The 16,931-nt window shown below is 40.4% G+C and overlaps 1 protein-coding gene across 2 annotated transcripts in view; it reads left to right on the forward strand.

Moving 5' to 3' along the window:
* The window catches only part of timm50 (translocase of inner mitochondrial membrane 50 homolog (S. cerevisiae)), a 113,621-nt gene extending 96,984 nt beyond the window's left edge, over window positions 1-16,637 (forward strand). The window contains exons 8-10 of one of the 2 annotated variants that reach the window (XM_052044391.1): window positions 5,129-5,285; window positions 13,362-13,468; window positions 15,011-16,634. In XM_052044391.1, coding sequence (XP_051900351.1) covers window positions 5,129-5,285; window positions 13,362-13,468; window positions 15,011-15,112 — 366 coding nt within the window. In that variant the 3' untranslated portion in view covers window positions 15,113-16,634. Of the gene's footprint in view, window positions 1-5,128; window positions 5,286-13,361; window positions 13,469-15,010 lie in introns of both variants that reach the window. The other variant, XM_052044392.1, reaches the window with a different exon arrangement.
* Window positions 16,638-16,931: the final 294 nt, after the last annotated feature.

Genomic DNA, 16,931 nt, shown 5'->3' on the forward strand with positions numbered 1-16,931 from the left:
CAAAGGCAAGGTCATTGGTAAGTTTTATGGAGATGGTTTTAAAGGTGAAGAGCATGGCAAAGCATTCCATAGAGTGATGGAGATGCAGGAGAGAGATAGAGCATCAAGATTTTTTGGAAGTCCTGGCTAATATATGTAGGCCAAGGTGCCTGCTGGCAGCCCCTGAGCTTGTCATTATGGAAGCAATGTAGGATGAGATGTCTTCTGAATAGTGTTATAGCACAGTATGTGACTCCAGACCAGTAGCTCTTAACTGAACTCTGAAATGGCTCAGCAAACCACTCTGTTGTCACCACTACTTTGTCAAGGGCATTTAGGGATGGGAAATGTTGCTCTTGACAGCAATGCTGAAAACTCATAGGGCGGCATGGTGGTGCAGGACTTAGCACTATTGCCTCACAGCTCCAGGGACCCAAGTTCAATCTGACTTTATATGATGTCTGTGAGTAGTTGGCATGCTCTCATTGTGACTGTACAAGGTTTTGCTGGGTCCTCTGGTTTCCTCCCACATCCAAAACATACGGGTAAGCTAGTTGGTGACTGCAAAAATTTCCCTTTTGTGTAAGTGGCAAAAGTAGAATCAAAGGAGACTTGGAAAAATCAGAGTGAAACTGATAGGATTGCTCTGCTGGGAGCTTGCAGCAGCATAATGGGCCAAATGGTCTCCATTATAGTTGTAAGCAAAAATTAATTAAAAATAGTTCCATTGTACATGGAGCTCTATGACATTGTTTTCTGTTGCTTCCTCTCTATAATTTATTTGTCCTTTTTGATGTATGACTCTTTCAGTGCTAGTTGTCTTCCAGAAGCTAAGCTAAATAGTGAGTGTTCATATAATATCCTTTGTGGAAAATACTGGCAGATTATCCATGTGCATGGATCATATAGCCAGTCAGGTTATATATTCATTCATGCACTTCTTGCAGGGGCACTTGATACTTTCAGCTGAAGCATTCCAACTAATGCTCTGTCTGTAATCCAGTGTGCAGATGTAAACTTTTAATGCTTAGATTGTCATACTCAAGGTGAGAGCAGCCAACCCTGCACAAGCAGAGATCAAACAGGCGCTCCTTAATTGTTGGTTTTGTGAGAGATTTAATGAGGAGGCTGAGATACATGATTTTATTTATTTCCCATTGCTTTAAGGTCTGTCTCCTCATTCCAACCTACCTCTTCTTTTGTCTGATCTGGAGATAATAACTTGTGCTTTCAGTTTTTACCAGGTACCAACGGCCTCATCTGAGTGAACATTCTTCATGAGTGAGAGCTTAGGTATTGAAAGTAGATTTTGCAGCTTTGTCTTTTACACAAAACATGCACATCCACTAATAGTTGCTCCACCTTCTGAAATTCGGTTCCATTAGTTTTTAGTGGTGCTGGAATTTGCAAATGCCACCGTCCGTAAATGAATTTCTACACTTGGGTATCAACAACCTGATTTGTTCTTCCAGAAAAACAGAAGATGCTGGAAACAGTCAACAGGTCAGGCAGCATCTGTGGAAAGAGAAACAGTCAACATTCCAAAGAAGGACCTCTGATAGACAAGTTTTTCACTGTACCTCGGTACAAGTGACAATAATAAACCAATACCAAAACCAAATGTTAATTATTTCTCTTTCCAAAGATGCCGTCTGACCTGCCGATTGTTTCCAGCATTTTCTGTTTTTATTTCAGATTTCCAGCATCTGCAGTTTTTGGAATTTCATCGCCCTTCTTCCATCTCTATCCATATTTATCAATTTTGATTGATAATAATCAGGAGTGGGAATCCCTATTGGCAATACAGACAATGGCACAGCAGTTGGTGCTGTTGCCTCATTGCTCCTGGAATTCAGATTGATCTTGATTTTGTATGCTAGTGTAAATAAGCAACAAAAGAATAGGAGGAGAATTGATGGGCATATGAGAAAGAATAAAGTAGAAGGACTACGGGGAAATAAACAGAGAGGGAATGGGACGATGCGGTTTGTCTTTTGGAGGAGGTGTGGACCCGATGGGCCTAACAGCATCCTTGTGAAAGGTGTTGAGTAAGAATGGCTGGCTCATTTGCTAGCCTCTAATGGTTTGGTTGACCTCAGCTGGGGCAGATCCTGGCTGAGAGAGCCTGTAAACCACCCAGATTTCAACTCAAATCACTTGCCTGTGATGCCTGCAGAAATGCATTGATTTTGGATGAGAATAAGTTTGGGCCTCACTGTGACAAATGTTGCAGAGCTTGCTAAATATTATTATCTAGAATGGCTAGGAAGAATGGCCAGTTGCTCCAGGTGTTGTGGAGCTGGTGAATGCATAGAACTTCATCACAGTAAGATTCTGGCCTGAAACCATTGAATCCTAGAATGAGAGTGCAAAAACAGGACACTCGAACCATCATTCATGTGCTAGCTCTTTAATCATCTATCCAGTAAGTCACAGCCTCCTGCACTTTACCGTTTGCTTCATTCATTTATCCAGTTGGATGGGAGAAATTATATGTTGTTCTGTAGAAGGCAGTCAAAAAGATTTTTCCCTTGGATGTAAAACTTGAATTTGAAAGAACTGCAATGTAATGTTGATAGGATGAAATGGAGTAGCTCGAGAGGAGGCTCATGTTAAAGCATAATCACTGCCAAAGGCCAGCTACGCCATTTGTTTAAATTCTATTTAATTTCTAGCTTGGGCGCTGAATTCAGTTGTGCAGACCACATTTACGTATCATCTTTAACTAAAGCAAAGGTATCAAAATTATTTGCAAGGTGGGCTGGCGGTGTGAATGAGCAGGGATTTTGGGAGGAAAGTCAGGGCAGATGATCTCAGACAATGTAATAACTTTCACATCAGTGGAGTGAATTTGAGAATATCTCAAGCCAGATTATGTTGGTTGCAATGTCTGCATCCAGTGGTGTGTCAGAGGCATAGTCATAAAGTAGTACAGCTCAAAAGCAGGCCCTATGGCCCACCACATCATGCTGACCTTTTTGTTCATCGACACTAATCCCATTTGCCTGCATTAGCACAGTATCCTTCTGAGCCTTTCCTATCTATGTGTCTGCCTAAGTGCCCCTTAAACGTAGTAATTATATGTGAAGAGAATGAAGATTATGAATTCTCCAGGTTCACAGGAGCAGAAAGTTATGAGTTGGGGTGTAGAGTTGGATGGGTATATAGAGCTGGGTGAAGCTGCAAAGAAAGTGGAGAGAGAAAATGGAGGAGTTGTAGGTGTAATATTGAAGTCAGTGTTGAGAGATGGGCAATAAGTGGTTGACAAAGGGCACTGGTTAAGTAAGCAGTAAATGGAAAAGTGGTGGTGGAGTTCAGAGGCTGATGAGCATCCTGTTGAACCTCATGGCCTCAAAGTTGATGATATTGGGACACATGTAGTACTAGTATTTTTGGTTGCTGGGCTGAATTTGTTCAAATTTCAGCTTGAACAACATGATATACAGTATGTGTACAATCTGGTTTAGTCTCACACCCCGCAGTCACAGGAATTGAATGTGGATATGGAGTTTATGTTGAGTTTTAAATGGGATAGATTTAGTCTTGCGAAAGAATGGAGGAGCTTCAAACTGATACACAACTTGATCTTGGACTGTTCATTAGAAAGACATGGCCACTCCCATGGAATCAAAGATGATGGTTTAGGATAAAGCTGGGTCATGGTGGCATACATATGGAAGTTGGGTGATGTCTCCAAGAGACATGAAGAAATAGAAGGGAGCCAAAGACTGGAATGTTTTATAGTGGAGTACAGTTGAGATAATGACCGCAAAATTGATGAGTACACAAAACAAGCAAAGGTTGCCAAGAATGAAAAAAGTGAGGGGATCAGATCATTGTGGTGTTCATATTATAGATTTGACCACAGCTGGATTGTAGGGCAGAATTTAGTTGCAAAGGTCATAAAAGGGAGAATGGAACAGGTAAATTGGATAAAATGATACCTCATTCCTACGGCTATCCCTTCTTTCGTTAGCTAATTTGACACATGCCAAATATCTAAGCTGTGATGTATAAAATTCAGATCTCCACATTTCTTATTTACGAGGCTAAGTGTTAGCAAATAAGCTGGAGAATACTCCATGTGTTCATAATATGGTAACAACTATAATCCTGTTAGTTTCTTCTTGTGCCGTGCAAATATTATTAAAGAAATTCTGTTTTACATTAGCTGATGTTTTGCCCTCATTCAAGTTAATGATACTTTGGTTTAATACCAGATATTTGTAAAATGGAAACATGTTAACTTTTGACAGATTTCCCTGCACGACATCAAACTGTTCCTTTAATATAGAGGGAATGTACATGGAGTGAGTGTAGATTTAATTGTAATTAATTAGAAGGTTATGCTGTTATGAAGGGGTGACGCATAACAGCTTTATTAGTATTTGTCTCTGGTTAAATAATGACTGATTTACTCTTCTCGAGAGCAGATGGGTTTGCAATAATTAGATTAAACAATATGGCAATTCTGTATCCACAGATGGTGGCAGCAGTCTCTTCAATATTAATATTTTTTTTATTAATATGCAATTCATGCTGACTGTTTGGGATTTTGTTTTAAATTTTAATCAATTTTCTCTGATCTCTCGTGACTGATTTTTCACTCCTATTTCTGAGTCTGGCAGCAAAAGGCACTAAATGCCCTCAATTCCCTGCCCAAAGTGACCATTCGTTCTGCTGTGGACCCAGTCAACTCTGGAAGATTATTTACAATCCAGCATTATTCTTGCCATCCATATATGACCCTATGACTATGGCATGCGTTTTGATGAGGGGTTACTAGATAACAATTATTTTAGGAGTATAAATCCTGATGCACATCCCATATAAATAAATGGATTGCTGAAATCAGCACAGCATCAGAAGGGGGTTGTTCTTTGTTGTACTCCTGAAGAAGTCAACTGGTGCTGTGAAGTGGTCACATGTTAGAATTTTTCACCATGTATACAGTAGAGGCTGACATATCATTCTAGTTGGGAAGCATGGTGGTCAAGCCTGATCTTGTATTTACTTGCTGACACCAATACTGTCTGAACAGATTGAATCAAATCTTGGTATGGTACTGCCTTAGGCAGCCATCAGAGACACTTAATTTATCAGTGTAAAATGAAATTGTGTTGAATATTCTCTCTTTCCATTCATGTAGGATGTGTCTTGCCTGAACAGGGATCCTTCCAAAGTTATTATTGTAGATTGTAAAAAAGAAGCTTTCCGTCTCCAGCCTTTCAACGGCATTGCACTAAAGAAATGGGATGGAAATTCTGATGACCGAACCCTATATGAACTTGCAGCATTCCTGAAAAGTAAGTTCCCATCTGCCTGCTGTCTCATGATGTGTTTTGTTCTCTGGATCCTCGAGCGAGATTCCCTTGAAGGCTTTGTGCCACTAATTCAAATTGCGTGGGTTATCTTATTTTGTTACTCTAAACTTAACCCCTCCTCAAACCCTGGCTGGCCTCCACCTCTCTGTATGAACAAACATGAGCTAAAGTTTCCATAATAAGTACTGCAACTGGTACCTTAACAGTTAATCATAGGAAAGCTGCAAGAGGCATATGTGCCCAAGACCTTTGGGTCAATTATGACAATCTGGTTATTTGTCCTTTGTGTTTTATTAATGTATTTTTTTTTCCTCCTCTTTTCACTATTGATGTAGATTAACTCATTCACCATGCACTGCCATTGTGATGCCACTTACTATAGATCATGTCGCTGCTAGCAGCTGCAGTGATGCCATCTGGCATCTTCCAAGGACCAAGGTCCATGGGGGGAACAATGCCAAATGGTTCCTTTAGTTATGAACAAGTTAAATATTTGTTGTGCCTTTGAATGAACTGAGGTTAGAAGGTCACAGAGGCTAAAGAAAAGCTGTGACACAAGGTTTGAAAGGGACTCGGGGCATGTTTAAAATTGCATTGTGAGAGCCTACATTATGTTGTTAAATTTAATGTCAGGAAGCCTTAGCTGCAGACAGTTATGCCCTTTTCTATCAAGCTATTGCCTGTATTGGAAAAATTACCAATGGATGAAACTCCGTGTTGTGAATTACCTTGGTGGCCTTGCACCAAAAGTCTCCTTAAGAAGCTATTCACTGAAAGTCTCAGAACTAAACAGGTATTATTTGCCGCACTTCCCTTTTATGTGGACGATGCCCGTGGCAAATTAATCTTTCCATTTTGCTGATACAGGTAGTACCCATCGCTGGTGAAACTAGGTCTTTTCATGTCACTTGCAGTCCCAACCAGTCTGGTAAATCACACAGCAGGTGTTGTTTTGGAGCACTAGGTGAAAGAGGCACAAGGGAATGGTGGCAGAGCAGGTTGGCAAGGCAGTGTACTTTTGTGACAAGTGTTTGGCACACACAACGACCTTACGAATACTCTGTCCTTACTGGGTTGGCATTGGGAGAGAAGCTGGCAGCACTACGGCACAGCGGTTAGCTCTGACTACCCGGATCCGATCCTGACTTTGGGTGCTGTCTGTGTAGAGTTTGCTCATTCTCCCTGTGACTACGTAGGTTTCCCTGGGAGCCCAGTTTTCCTCCCACATGCCAAAGGTGTAAGGGTTGATAGGTTAAGAGCTATTGTGAATTGCTCCCACTGTAGGTGAGTGGCAGGAGAATTGGGATGGTTGGTGGAGGGGGGGAGGTGGGTGCGGAGTTGAGAGAGCAAAAGGAAAAATAAGATTAATGTAGGTGAATGTTTGGTCATCATGGATGCAGTGGGCTGAGGGCCTGTTTCAGTACTACGTCTCTATACCTACATACCAGGCCCATATTATTTTGGAGTGTGAAGGGCTCCAGGTCGCATATGGACTCCCAATGACTAGGTAGAATTAAAGGAAGAGCCTGCATGGTTTTGTTTTATTTTATTACTTCCCTATCTTGACATTTGCCTCTTGAGTTCCATAACTTCCATAACTGAAAACTTCAGTAATCAGGCATTGTTTTCAATGGGTATGACAGCAAAATCGATTGCCACCCTCTTTTTTTTAGTGAAGCACATCAGTATCAGAGGTTATACAGCCTGCATGGACTGAGGTTACCATTCTTTGCAGTTCACCCAGCCTCAGACAGATTGCTGCTCTCAGCTATTAAGCCAGGAACAGGAAACAGCAAGCTACTATAAGAATACCTATTTGTGCGGCTTTAAAACTAAAAATGTCTGATGTCTGGGAAAGGAATTCACACTGGAATGTTCTTGTGATATGTGGCTTAATAGAATCTGGTGGAGCAACCTCTTATTGAAACACTCTTTCAAAGTAATATACCTGGTGGAGATGTAAATTTCCAGTTGATCTTAATTAATTACTGCAAGAGTAATCTAAAGTTTCACTTTGAATTTGATACGAGGAGAGCTGACTCCAGTCTGTTAACAATCCATGACCTTCATGCAATTATCAGATTGTGAACACTCTTCTCGCTCTTCTTCCTGGGTAACTCAGCAAAATTTGGAACTTTATTTTCCAATCACAGTAATTTTGGAGAAAAGAAATTAAACTTGTATCCCAAGTTCCCTGATGGCTTAGCAAGCGAAGGTAAAATTTGCATTTATGTGGCACCTTTCACATCCTGAGGAAGTCCTGAATTGCTTCACGGCCAAAGAATTACTTTAATAATCTAATCACTGTTATTATGAGGCTCATGGAAAATTAGTGGATAGCACAATGGTGCAACTAGTAATGGGGGTGGGTGGCACCATGGCACAACTAGTAGAGCTGCTGCCTCATCAACTCCAGTGACCCGGCTTCAATCCTGACCTCCAGTGGTGTCTGTGTGGAGTTTGCAGCTCCCCCTGTGACACTGTCTGTTTGCCCTGGGTGCCCTGGTCTCCTCCCACATCCCAAAGGCATGCGGATTAGTAGGTTAATTGGCCACTGTATATTGTGCCGAGTGTGTAGGTGAGTGTTAGAACCCTGGGGGTAGTTGATGGGAATGTGGGGAGAATAAAATGGGATCAATGTAAATGGTGCTTAATGGTCCATGTGGACTCGGTGGCCTGAAGGGTCTTTGTTCATCCTGTATGACTCTATGACTGTGACAATTTTGTGCATATTACTATCCCAAAAACAGTAGTACAAGAAATTACATGTTAATCTCTTTCTGGTTAAGAGCAAAATGTTGGCCTAGATAATAGAGAGATTTCTATTCTTTTTCAAGTAGTGTATTGAGATTTTTTCAATCTCATGGACAGGCAGGAAGACAATGCAGCATTCCCCGAATTTGGCTTTGACGTCCTGGAGCATAGCTTAAATTTAATTCCTTCTGATTTAGAGCTGAGTGCTGTCAGTTAAGCCAAAATGCCATATATGATGCAGAACCATTTGTGTCAGGAATTGGGACTCACTTTATCTGCATATGCCATTATAAGCAAACTGCAGTTGACCTGAATCTCATGAGGTGAGGCTGTGGGGAAATAATGCAGATTAACTACTTCTGATCACTAAGCAATCTATTTGTTGGGAGATAGCAGTGTTGGACTTTAATGTCATACTCTCCATCCTCAAATACTCTGCTGTAATCTAATGTCTTGGCCCACAGATGGCTACTTGCCTGAAGCATTAGAAAACTCTTCAGCACCTGTAGGGTCATTACCCAACAAAGGTCTATGTTGGGGGAAATTTAAATGTGTTCACTACATTTACTTTAATTTACAATGGATAGATGATGCTTTTCTTTAAAGTTTCATGCAGGAAATTTACATTATTGATGGTAGATGCACTGGTCTCAGTTGTATTTAGTGTAATTGCTTTCAGTTGGATTAAATTGGTATCTGGTTTCCAATTTAAAGTTGTAGATTTTAAACAAAAATCTTGAATTTGCAACAGTCAGTGGCTTAGACCCAATATAAAAAATGGGACCAATTTATGGCACAGTGAAATCTGTAACAATGGCACTCCTAAAAAAGAAACTCTTGTAAAAACATTCATTTGCAATCCCAAATAACCTTACATGGCAGGTTATTATAAGAGGTACTTTGAAACCATCTTCATTGACAAATTATCATTTGGCATCCTCAAAACACTAAATTTGTTTACACTTAAAACTCACTTATCTAGTTCACAAAAAGCAGGCTAAATCCAATTTAACTAATTACCAGTCAGTCAATCTACTCTCAGTCACCAACAGAGTGATGAAGCTGTATATGATAGTGCTGTTCAACAGCACTTCCTCTCCAGTAACCTGCTCACCAAGGGTCATTTTGGATTTCACCAAGACCAAACAGTGTCCAAAGAACTAAATTCCAGAGTTGAAGTGGGAGTAACTGGCCTTGACATCAAGACAGTAGTTGACTGAGTGATTTGGCGTTTAGAAGTTTGATAAATTTATAAGATTCTTAGGGGGAATGACAGGGTAGGTAGTGAGATGTTTTCACTAGTGGGAGAATCTTGAATGAGTCGACATAGTGGTTAAAGATCAAGGGTGGTTACATAAAACTGAGGTGAGTGGGAACAACTTCTCACAGAGGGTGGTGAATCTCTGGAATTGTCTACCGCAGAGAAGTGTGGAGACTAGATTATTGGGGGTATTTAAAGAGGAAGTAGGTAAATTATTGAAAGATCAGAGAATTAAGGGTGATGGGAAATTGGAGATGAGGAGATGAGGGCAGATTAGCCATGATCATATGGAAGAGTAGGGCAGGCTTCAGGAGCTGAGTTCTATTTTCTTGTGAGTGTGGCATTAAGGAGCTCTGATAAAACTGAAGTCAATGGGCATTCAGGTGGCAAGTGTTCCAATGGCTGGAGTTGTACTTTGCACAAAGGAAATCAGTTGTGGATGTTGGAAATCAGTCCGCCCAGCTGCAGGACATCACTATAGGAGTTCCTCAGGGCAATGTTCTTACCCCAACCATCTTAACTGCTTCATCAAAGACCTTAGTTTGGTCACAAGGTCAGAAGAGAGAATGCCCACTGATGATTGCTCAGTGTTCAGTTCCACTTAGAACTCCTCAGCAAATAAAACTGTCCATACTTACACACAGCAAGGCCTGGATAACATTCAGCATGAGGTAATGAAGACTCATGCCACAGAAATGCCGGGATATGACCATCTCCACTACCCTCCCTCAACTTCAGATGCATTTATCATTGCCAAGTTCCCAACCAGCAACATTCTGGGGTCACCATTGACAACTGAGCCAGCCACATTAACACCGTGCTACTAGAGCAGGTCAAAGGATGGATTTCTTATTGCAAGTGATTCACTAAAATCCCAAGGGCTTTCCAGCATCTATAAGATACAATTCAGGAGTGCAATGCAATACTGACTTAATGAGTGCAGGTCTAACAATATTCAAGAAACCCAACAGCATCCAGGGTAAAGCAGTCTGGTTGATTGGCACCCTGTCCATCACCCTAAACATTAATTCCCTCTACGATTGGCACACTGTGTCTGTAGTGTGTATCTTCTAGAAAACACACTGTAGTTATTCACTTAGGATATTCTAACAGCACCTCCAAAACCCATGACCTCAGCCACCAAGAACAATGTTCATGGGAACACCAACATCTGTATGTTTCTTTTCATGTTGCACCCCATCCTGATATATCACCATTCTTCCATTGTCACTATTAAATGTGAGAACTCTCCTCCCAACATCATTGTTGGGGTACCTTCTTCAAAAGGACTGCCAAGATTGAAGAAGGTGGCTCACCACCATCTCACAAGGCCAATTCATTGTTTGTGTCCTCTCCTTGTGAGTCCTTCCAAAGTGCATCACTTTATACTTATCAAGATTATATCTCCTATGGCATTGATCTAGCCGTCTCACCAACTGAACAATATTATCCTGTAACCTGAGACTAATCTCACTATCAACAACACCATTAACTTTCAGATCCTCTGTGAATTTACTCATCATACTTCCTGAATACATATCCAAGTCATTAATGTATATGTCAAATAGTAAGAGTCCTAGGACAGTCCCTGCAGTGCACCACTGGTCATAGGCTTCCAGTCACAAAAACAGGGCCTCACCATCACCATCACCTTCTGCCTCCTATTGCCAACCCAACCCAAAGTACATGGGATCCAATTTGCCAACTTGCCTTGGATCCAATGCACTTTAAATTTTTGTACCAGTTTCACACATCAGACCTCGTCAAAGGCCTTACTCGTTTGAGGGTTGATGGCGTATTTCCTCCGCCATTATTACCTTTCCCACTTTTGGTGGTTCTCTAGCTTTGTGAAATGAAGCTTGATAATTGTTTCATTTCTTTGGGGTGGACTAGCCTGTGAGGTGGTTTTCCTGCAGACTCATTACTCAACCATAAGACTGCAGTTTCACTTTTATACCTGTTGCATTTTCCCCTCCAAATCAGAGAATGGTTCAGCAAGGAAGACCACTTAGTTCATTTAATCCGTACTGGCTCTTAAGTAAAAGCAACCCAGTAAGCCTCACTCTCCACAGCCTGCAAATTCTTTCCTTTCAGATATTTATTCCAGTTCCCCTTGAGGGCTGTAATTTTAATCTCTTCCCCACTACCACCCCATTTCGGACCCTAGCCATACATGGTATAAAAGAAGTATTTCCTCACATCACTTTTGGTTCCTTTACCAACCACCTTTATTCTGTGTTGTTAATTACTGACCCCCTCCACCAATGGAAATGGTTTCTCTCTACCTGACTACTTCATTCCATACATAATTTGAAATACCTCCATTGGATCTCCTTACAATCTCTGCTCTTCCAAGGAGAACAATCCCAGTCCTTTTGTCTATTCACATAACTAAAGTCCCTCATCCCTATAATCATTTTTGTAAACCTCTCCTGCACCTCTCTAAAGCTTTTACACCTTTCCTAAAGTGTGGCACCCAGTATTGGGCATAATACTCCCTATGGGTTCAGGTCAGTGTTTTATAAAATTCCATTGTAACTTCCTTGCTCTTGTACTCTCTTCTAAACAAAAGCCAGAATCGTGTATTTCTTTAACCATTTTCTCAACCTGCACTGCCACTTTCAATGAACTAAATACCCCAGATCCATCTGTACTTGGACTTCTTCAGGATTGTGTCCTTCAGTTGATATAGTCTCTTCTCATCCTACCAAATATAACATTTCAGCATTAAATTTCATCTGCTCCTCCCCTCCACCACACTTGCCATATCTCCTTGATCTATCCTCACAGTTTACTACACCTCCAAGCTTTGTGCCATTTGCAGGTTTGGAATTGGAACTCATGCCCTGAAAACTCAATTTAAAGCAATTAATACATATTAAGAAAAGCAATGGTCTATCTTCAGAGCCGTGGGAAACTCCATTGTACACTTCTGATCTGAAAAACAATCTTTCACCATCTTAGTTTCCTATTACTTAGCCAATTCTCTACCCATGCTGCTGCAGCCTCTAATTCCATGGCCTTCAATCTTGATGATAAGTCTTTAATGTTTACTTTATTAAACACCTTCTGGATTTTCATCTGTATCACATCAACTGCATTTCCTTCAATGACTCTCTTTGTGACTTCATCAAAAATCTCTATCAAGTTCTGAAATGTTCTCAATCTGTGATAAGGATCTCCTTTGGAGGCATCACTCACGCAGCACAGCGTCTTGTCACATTTATCACGACTGTGCATAAAATGATATATGGTTAATGTTTACACAGACCCCAAGTGGCTATTTTTATGGATATAAAAGGAAGAGTATTAACTTCCCCAGCATCCTTGTCCTTCCATAATTCTATGAGACGTTGTTCTGTTTGAGTGATGCCTCCAAAGGAGATCCTTATCACTGATTGAGAACATTTGAGAACTTGATAAACATCTTTTGATGAAATAACAAAGAGGATCAACGAGGGAAGTGTAGTTGATGTGATATATATGAAACTCAGAAGGTGTTTAAATTGCTGCTTCAAACAATGCCACCAAAGCTGGTTTTCCTGTATGCTGTACATGTGTTCTTGCTGTGTGAAAATGAGTGGGTTTATTTATCTACATAACAGCAATGACTATAGCTACTGATTATAAAGCACCTTAGGATATATGTGGAACAAAGGCATTATATAGATGCAAGTTAATTTGTTCTTTTATTTTCCTTCCTCTTGCACATCGTTACCTAGCTGTTCCAGCAGAGACACCTGCTCCCATACTTTGACTAATACATGTTTGAAACTAGCTGTTACTTTGATGATGCCCTTGATTTTTCTCCATCCTTGGGAACAGGCATTCCGAGGCGACTTATAGTTCCAACCCGTATATTAGTTAAATCTATGCTAGTTAAACCAGCACTACCATAATCTATGAGACCTGACATCTGGATTATGTGTATTTTCCCACTGATCCATCGAAGGACCTCAGAGTCAGTCTTACAAATGCTTCAGTGAAACGTTCTGATTGTATAATGCATTTCAGTTCACTCGTTTGTTTATTTTTCATTACAGCAATTGCAATGAGTGGAGTTGAAGATATCAGATCTGTACTGGAGAACTATGCTCTCGAAGATGATCCAATTGAAGCATTTAAAAAAAGGCAAGAACTTCTAGCACAGGTGAGAGTTCAGCTGTTTGTGTCAGTACCTCAAATTACCACATTGTTTTTACAATAAAAAGTGAGCACATTTTTTAATGTTAATAATGTTTCTGATATCTTTTGACTGGCAATCTGACAATCACCCTTCTGTTATCAATGCTTTTGTCACTCCAAGTATAATCATAGCGTGGTTACAGCACAGAAGGAGGCCATTTGGCCCATCATGTTGGATCCTCAACCACAACGACTCACTAATTCCAAACCCCTGGCCCCTTCTCTGTAACCTTTCAAAGTTTTCCTCACCATTTATTCAGTGCCCTCTTGAAGGCCACAGTGGAACCTGCCTTCACCACATCTGCATTCCTAGTCCAACCACACACTCAGTAAAAAAAAGTTTTTCCTTCTGTCACTGTTAGTTATCTTCCTCTTTATTTTATACATGTGACTTCTAGTCCTCAACACCTCCAGCAATGGGTTCAGCCTCCCATTATCCAACCTGTCCAGACCGCTGTTACTTTATGTACAGGTAGTCCTGCTATAATATGTGTTTCCATAACACGAACTGTTATAACACAATTGATGGATTAGGCAGCACAATTCGCATTACGCAGACCTCATTGGTTATAGTGCAATCACAATCGGGAAAACCTGCCTAAATCTGGGCATTGAAGGCAACTGCAGCCTGTTCTGCTATAATGCAATTTTTTAATGACACGAGGTTTCTTAGGAATGTAACTATTGCATTATAGCAGAACTACCTGTACTTCTGTCAGATTCCTCCTCGGTCCTCATAAGACACGTGTTTTTTCACTGGTTTCTTTTATGTCATTTGCCAATGGAGAGGTTACACAGCTGTCGGTGCTGTTCTCAATAGATCCTTACGGCTGTTGACTTACCTTTTCTCCCACTAGGAAAGTTCCCAGCAGTATTTTTATATGTCTAAAATATTTCTGTGTCTTTTTTTGCCAAAGACTTAGCGAATTATCGGTTTTGTTAATTGTCTTGGAATGTAAAACAGCTTTTCAGCTTTTCTCACATCATATTGTAACCCAATTTCACACATTTGTTTCAGATATGTATTTGTATGAAACCCTTGTGTAAAGCAATATATTTGATTACAGAATTCCTGTGGGATTGATTGTCAGTTTTACTTTAACTTACCACATTGTCACTTAATTCTGCTTTATTGTGGGCAGATGTGAACTGTGGCTCTTCAGGTTGAGAACTAACTGCCTCTGCGGTACTGAGGGAATGGTACATGGTTGGTGAAGCCGCCTTTTCTCATGCAGTGTTTAACTAAGACCATGTTGAGACCAGGCAAGCAGGAGAGCTTTTCAGAAGAGTTGAGTAGTACTCTTCTCTGTCCAAAACTCAACTAATCACACTTTTAGGAAATGGAGGTTATCTCACTCTGATGCTGTTATTGTTTGCAGCGGTTTGATTGCACAGGTTGTCTGACCCATTTCATACGTTAAATAATGGTTACACTGGAAGAGTTAGTCATGCCAGTAAGAGTCTGTTGACAGTGCTAACTATTTGCTTTTTGTTTCTCAAAACCCAGGAAGAAAAACAGCGAATATCTGAGCTATCACAGCAGAAGTCATCTACTCTCTCCCTTGGATCCTTGACAAGCAGACTATGGCATCGGTCCAAACCACAGTAACACAAGCCTAATTTCCAGGCCCACCCTCTTGTCTTAGGGAGTTACCTAGAGAAGCCTGGCACATCGCTCCAAGCTGGAGTGATCAATGGCGTCTTCACCCTGGGTTGTGCATATAGTGAAAGCTATTACCAGATGCGGTCCAGTTAATTTCATACTATCCAATGCCTTTAGTTGGCAGGGTTAGATATGAAAGATAGCACAGAGATGGAACACTGATAATTATTTTCCATTACATGCCTTGATATTGGCTACCATTTTGGATGTACCAACGTAATTTGAATGCAATGGAAAAGTCAGATTTAATCTTATGTCATTGCTTTGTTTCACATTTTAGTTAAGTGAAGAAATAATCATTCTTTTTTCCCCCAAGTTTCAGTTTTTTTTTTAACATGCCAACAGTTAAATCGTGGTAAAGTTACTCTGGGATTGGGAACAGGGAAATCCGATTGTCTTATCATTGTGACTGTACTCTACCAAGTATTAAATCTGCACACGGGTTTTTAGACTGTGCCTACAAAATGGCATCCACCAAAATTTATTTTTTCTTTTGCTTTTTGTACAATCAATACAGGTTTGTGTCTCGAGCATTCTGTGAATGATGTGCATATGAAACAGAGTGTGGTCAGTGAAATGTTTAATAAAATTATGAAAGCAAAAATGGGGAATTTAAATTCCACATAAATTTCACTGTAGTCACAACAACGCTAACATGTCTATGTGGTACCTGTCCTATACTCATAGCAGCAGTGTGGCTTTGAACAGTCCTAATCTTGTTGTGTTGAACAATTTTATTGCGCGTACTGCCTAAGTTTGTTTATACTGAACAATGTTTAGCATGTGCTGCATAGAGTAAGTGAAATCTGTTTAAGGAATTTTCTGTGTTTTGTTTTGGACATAAGTTTAAAGGAATATTCCACCTTGTGCCCACCCCACCTCCCCTCTTTTGTCCATCTTTCACTGCTCTGTTTTCTCCCCCTATATATTGGGCTTCCTCTTTTCCTATCTTCAGTCCTGAAGAAGGCTCCTGACCCGAAATGTTGACTGTCTGCTTTTCTCCATGGATGCTGCCTGGCCTGCTGAGTTCCTCCAGCATCATAGTGTTTTTCATCTAGATTCCAGGATCTGCAGTCCTTTTGTTCCTTTAAAGGAATATTCTTAATTTCATCGATCCCTTGCAAACTGTTCAGCTTGAAATTCCCTTCTTACCCCTATTCAGAATTCTGAATATCACATACCTGTGATTATCAGTAAGGAAAGCAAGACAGCCACTTAAGTTTCTGATGGGATTGTTGATTGAGTCATAGAGAGATCCAGCACAGAAACGAGCCCTTTGGCCGACTGGGTTCGTGCTGATCATCAACTGCTACGCTAATCCTGCATTAATCGACATGCACTTTGAATAAAAAGTGCTTGTTTGAAGAAACAAACAAAACAATTTGGAGTAAGTAGAAGGAAGCAAAATTTGCCTTGCTATTTTTAATATTTTTAAACATTAAAAGAAATTTGTTTCCTCTGATCAGATAATTCAGAACAGAAAATGGTGGTAATGGCTTAAGAATTAGAGCCAGAAATTTTGGTATTGTGACATCAAAACACTTTCCATAATGGAAAGCTGGAACTCATTCACCCATATGCTGTAAAACACATGGAGGAACGAAATGTCGTTTCCCCCAGACTCACACAACAGAGGGCATACATAGAACAGAAGACGTACAATAAACGCAGACAGAAAAATTGTGCAAGCACAAATAGTGCAAAAAATGGTATATACAGGATACAAAATTAGTGCAAGGTCAGTGCAAAACCGAGTTGGACAAAG

The sequence above is a fragment of the Pristis pectinata genome, chromosome 35 (assembly GCF_009764475.1).
Source record: "Pristis pectinata isolate sPriPec2 chromosome 35, sPriPec2.1.pri, whole genome shotgun sequence".
NCBI lineage: Eukaryota > Metazoa > Chordata > Chondrichthyes > Rhinopristiformes > Pristidae > Pristis > Pristis pectinata.